The sequence below is a fragment of the Adiantum capillus-veneris genome, chromosome 20, assembly GCF_014529385.1.
Source record: "Adiantum capillus-veneris isolate H3 chromosome 20, ASM1452938v2, whole genome shotgun sequence".
Lineage (NCBI taxonomy): Eukaryota > Viridiplantae > Streptophyta > Polypodiopsida > Polypodiales > Pteridaceae > Adiantum > Adiantum capillus-veneris.
This window is the reverse complement of record NC_140950.1, coordinates 3321753-3326887: the sequence shown is the minus strand read 5'-3', so window position 1 is coordinate 3326887 and position 5135 is coordinate 3321753. Positions and strand designations below refer to the sequence as shown.

At 43.8% G+C, this 5135-nt stretch overlaps 1 protein-coding gene across 1 annotated transcript; it reads left to right on the top strand.

Moving 5' to 3' along the window:
• Nucleotides 1–2113: 2113 nt before the first annotated feature.
• Nucleotides 2114–4643, top strand: LOC147432015 (putative pentatricopeptide repeat-containing protein At1g64310). The gene is made up of 2 exons (XM_086491830.1): nt 2114–2661; nt 2844–4643. Exons 1-2 carry the CDS (start codon nt 2240–2242, stop codon nt 4561–4563), a joined length of 2142 nt encoding a protein of 713 aa, XP_086347956.1. The 5' UTR covers nt 2114–2239; the 3' UTR covers nt 4564–4643.
• Nucleotides 4644–5135: the final 492 nt, after the last annotated feature.

The window sequence follows — 5135 nt, the reverse complement described above, 5'->3', positions numbered from 1 at the left end:
AAGTAGTTGGCGAGAGTGCAACAAGTAATCGACCGAACTTGTAGCATCTTGAAACACCCAAATAGACTACAATATGGTATCGAAGGTGGACAAAGTCAACGGTTTCAGTTTCCACACATGCAAATCAAAGTGAAGGGCTATTTAATGTGCAAGAATCTTTGGAGCGTGGTCAAGCCTGTCAACTGACGAAGCTGGCACATCCGCTGCTGTTACGAGAGCGCTATCAGTCGAGCAACAATGCAAGGACAAGCAAGCATTAGGTATTATTTTGACATCTCTTCAATATGATTTTATTTATTATCTAGAGGACGTGCAATCTGCAAACGCTGCTTGGATGGAACTAGAGAAAATGTTTGTTCCTAAAGACAAATACTCCAAAATGAGCCTTAAAATGGAGTTTTATTCTCTTTCTATGTGTGATGATGAGAATATTGCAGCTTTAGCTAACAGATTGAAAAGCATTCGTACTCAGTTGATATATGTTGAAGCCCCTGTCCAAGATGAAGAACTTATAGCTGTTTTTCTTAATAACCTACATGCAAAATTTCGTCAAATTGTAACTATTTTAAAGGAGAAGGATCTTTGGATGATATTGTTAATTCATTGTAGGAAGAAGAGAAACAAGTACCATATATTAGTTCCACCGTACCTACTGCATATTTAGCTCGCGTTTGCACTTCGACTGCAACCAGGACCAAAACTTCAACCAGGTCTACTACCAGCACTAGACCTTGTACGATATGTGGACGCAGTAATAATCAAACCAAGGATTGTTTCAGCAAAAATCCTTACATCCACTGTGGAAAGACCAACCATCCTTCGGAAAAGTGTTTCAAGAAGAATAAACGACAGATCAACATGGTTGAAAGTGATGGAGATGGTGAAGCACCGATGCTTCTAGTAGATAGTGATGTCCTGTAGTTTTTTAGTTTGTTGTTTTTTTTCTAATGTCATTCATTTGTCAATAAAATGTACGGGTTATAGACACTGCCACACATCAGTGGTAAGACTACCCTTTTATGTTTGGTTCTGAGTTCTGGTTTGTCTCACACTGATGGTTGTTTGAGAGAAGTGCACACACACACCTATGTTATTGTCAAGGGGGGGACTTCTACTCATAGTTTCAGGTGATTGAACTCTGTCATGGTCTGTCTCAAGTCCATTGTCAGTGGTTTAGGCTTGAGGGGGGGGGGGGGGGGGGGGGGGGGTTGTTGTGATTCAAAAGCCCGGGTTCAGCGTGTCAAGCCCATAGTGGGAACTTCTTTTATAGCATGCAATAGCACTTCAGTGCAATAGGGTAAGTTTCCATGGCTCGCATGGCAAAGCCTTATATTGTATCTCCTTTTTAATTATCAAAGTGAGTTTTATAGCGTGTCGAATCTGTCTCTCTCGTTCTTCATCTTTGCACGCCATCCCTCACCGTGTCTCGCCTTCACCCGCCATAGCTAGGCTCCAACAGTAAGGCCAAATACCTTGAAGGTGCAAGCATAGGTGTTGCATCAGAAAGATGTTTGCTTTGCATCTAGTGAAAACAAAATGGAGCTTCCTTGCCACAACCATGCTGGGCATATCCTCAATCAACACATTTGAGGACACTCAATTTCAGATAGGAAGCTCATCATTAACTATTTGTGCTTTTGCAAGGGTACTATATTGGGGGTATCTGATTCCCAAGAAGCTTTGTTCCCAATGGTCTCTAAGAGATGAAGCTTCCTTGCCTTGCACACATGCAACCCATGGACAACAATAGGGCCTGACAAGGGTGGAGAAGAGAGAGAGAGAGAGTACTTGATTCCTCCCGCTCCTCCTGGTCTCTATAATCCGTTCAAGTTTCGCCTTTGGGCATATCTTGCAACTTCTGCTCTCAACAACGTGCTCCCGAGCAACAATATATGCAAGCTTTGCATGTGTCGTTTCAATTGACTGTTTTCTTCTCTGCCCTGGAGCATGCGCAAGGTTTGCCAAGTGTGCCTTCGAGGCTTTTACTACAGGAATACCTCTTCTTTTGGCCTTTGAACGCTAAGTTTGACGGCTAAAAAATATGTGCCAGTTGAGAGCACTCCGTTGGGGAAATTGGTGTAATGCAAAATCGTAAGGATGATAGGCAAATGTGTGGCACTCATTGACATACTGCAAAGTGTGTGTCCAACCAGCATGTTTGTCGAGCGTGCTCTCACTCATCAGCGATTCAGCACCAGTCGACATGGATGAACGCGATCACCTCCTCTGATAGCGCTTCATGGATTGCTTAACACTTCCATCTGCTGGCGCATTCACCCTCGACTCCCTGATCGACTTGCGCCACAGCCTCCATGGATTTCTCTCCTGCAAGTTTGCTGGCCATGTCGAAGCAAGGCCCTCCCGGACGTGGGTCTGCTCCGCTTCAGCTGTGCGAAATCTTGCGCCACCCAAGGAGAAGCAAGTTGAGCTTGAAAGAGACCGGTGGCTGTCACAGATTAGAGGCTATTTCCGCGAAGGAAAGGTATTTGAAGCAGAGGACCTCATGAGAAAGATGGGAGAGGTGGGTCTTGTGCCAGACTTGTTTTGTTACAATGCGTTGATCACAGCTCATGGCAAGGCGGATCGCTTTGAGTCTGCGCGCGCATGGTTTTGTTTACTGGAATCAGACATACGGCTGCAGCCAGATGCAGTCACCTACAGGTTATCTTGAATAAGGGTTGTCAATTTTTGTGGCCATTTTGATGAGTGCCAAGGCGAGAGCTACGTGCTTGCACTACTTTGTAGAGCTGTTTAAGCTAATGTTGACACTTTGTTGCATCTTTACTGTGAGCTTGAAGTGATACTCTCATGTGGAGGTGAAACTTAAGACTTTGTTGCCTTAGGTCAATGATTGGCGCCTGTGGTCGAGCTGGAGAACTAAAGGGCGCCCTCGAGTTGTATGACAAAATGAAAGCCTATGGATTTCGCCCAAGTACTCAAAACTTCAACACTTTAATATCTTTACACAGGAAAATTGATAAGGATGTAAACAAGGAAGAGAAAGTGTTGGGCCTTCTGGTGGACATGAGAGAGATGGGATGCTGCCCTGATTCACCGACTATTGATGTGGTTGTGAGACTTTTTGAGAGATGGAGGATTCTTGAAAGCCTGCCTGCTGCCATTTCTCTTTTGAAAGCAGCAGGTTGGTCTCCCACGCAAAGGTGTTACAGCATTTTGCTCAAAGCTTACATTAGATGTAGCATGATTGAGCTAGCTTTAGATGTTTTTCACATGTTGTGCGAGACACTGAGCTGCAGCGGGTCTCATGATGATGGCAAGGATTTGGTCAGCCAAGGACCCTGTAATAGGGGATCCAAGCATAGTGATGACACACATGATGTCTTTGTATACAATGGCAATAGCATGGGGGTCAACACATCTTTTAGAGTAGACGAGTCTTTGTGTCATAGTCTGATTTGTCTTTGCAGAACTATGGGCCGTTATACTGAGGCATTGCAAGTGTTTAGTGACATGCGTCATTCCGGCACCAAACCAAGCTGGTTTACAGCCAGCACTGTCATCGACATTTGTGGGCGTTTGAATGAGGCAACGGCAGTGGAGAGGGCTGAAGCCCTTTTCATAGAGATGAGGTCTTCAGCTGAGGGAAAGGAGGCAACTGATGCAGGAGCCTATACCGTCACCATAAACATGTTTCTAAAGGCAGGCTTGGCCAAAAAGGCTGCAGAGATTGCAACTTTGGTATCAGAGCATGAAGGCCTGGTCCCAGACTCTACCCTCTTTGTTGCTATGTTAAGGGCATACTCGAGGTGTGGCATGCCTGCTAAAGCAGTGCAAGTTTACAAGAGCATGCTAGGGGTAAGGCTGACGTGGACGGCTCCCATGTTCAATGGAGTCATTCATTGTTGTGGGAGGGCTCTGCCATTGGAGGAAAGCATCAAGGTTTTCTTAGCAATGGTTTATGCAAAAGTGTCTCTTAGTAGTGGAACATGCAATCTGATGATGGACATATATGCAAAGGCAGGTCTTTTGGATAAAGCAGAGAACGTTTTCAAGCTCGCAAAAGAGCATGGTGTGTTGGATGCCATATCCTACAATACAATGATTGCTGGCTATGGAAGATTCAAGGAGTACAACAGAATGGAGTATGCTTTTCTTGAAATGCAGAGTGCAGGTTTCAAGGATCATGTAGAGGCATACAATTCGATGCTAGATGCGTATGGCAAAGCCAGCCAGCTTCGCAGGATGGAAAATACTCTGGAACGAATGAGAAGATCCGATTGCCGTCTTGACTTGTCCACGTATAATATCCTTATCAATGTATATGGAAGAGAAGGGCTTATTGAGGAGCTGAAAAAGATTCGGAAAAGCATGAAGGATGCCAACATAGAGCCTGATAGCTACACATTCAATACACTAATTTTTGCTTATGGAAACGCTGAAATGCCAAATGAAGCAATGGGGGCCTTCAAGGAAATGCAAGATTTGAATTTAGTAGCTGATGAGGTCACTTATAACTGCTTGATTGCTGCATTTGAGAGAAGTGGTAATCACTTGGAGGTGGCACGATGGTCACTCTGGATGACCCAATTAGGCATGAAATAAGTCTGTACTCCAACATTAGTCTTGTGCTTGTTAATTTCAAAGCAGGGGTAATATATTATTTTGATTCTTTTGTGCTTGAAGATGGATGGTTTGGTCAATGTGTCCTGATTATTTACTAATCTGAACATTTTTGTACCCCTTAGGATATTGGACAATTGTAGACTCTCTTTCAGTTTGAACGTTTTATAGATCTCTTTAATTGGCATTTGATGCTACTACCCTCGTAGAGTCAAAAGCAACATTGTGTGTGTACCGAATGAGACGTAGCATGGAAGGGAGATGGGCATACATTTCTTACTTAATTGACTCAAAGCTTCTCTTTGTTGGCACTGCCTCGAGAGAGAGAGAGAGAGAGCGAGAGAGTGTTTATGTTGAGATTTCTTAAGCCTGTGTACATAGACGGATGTTGTTATGCTCCTAGCTTTGTGATGTACAAATGTGGTCTGCAATGTGTAACATAATGAGTAGCACTTAGCATCAACTCAAAGAATGTAACTAAACACACCCACAAAAGTCTCAGCCCAACTATGCAGATCCATGAAGATTTTCGATTTTTGTGAATATACTCTCTT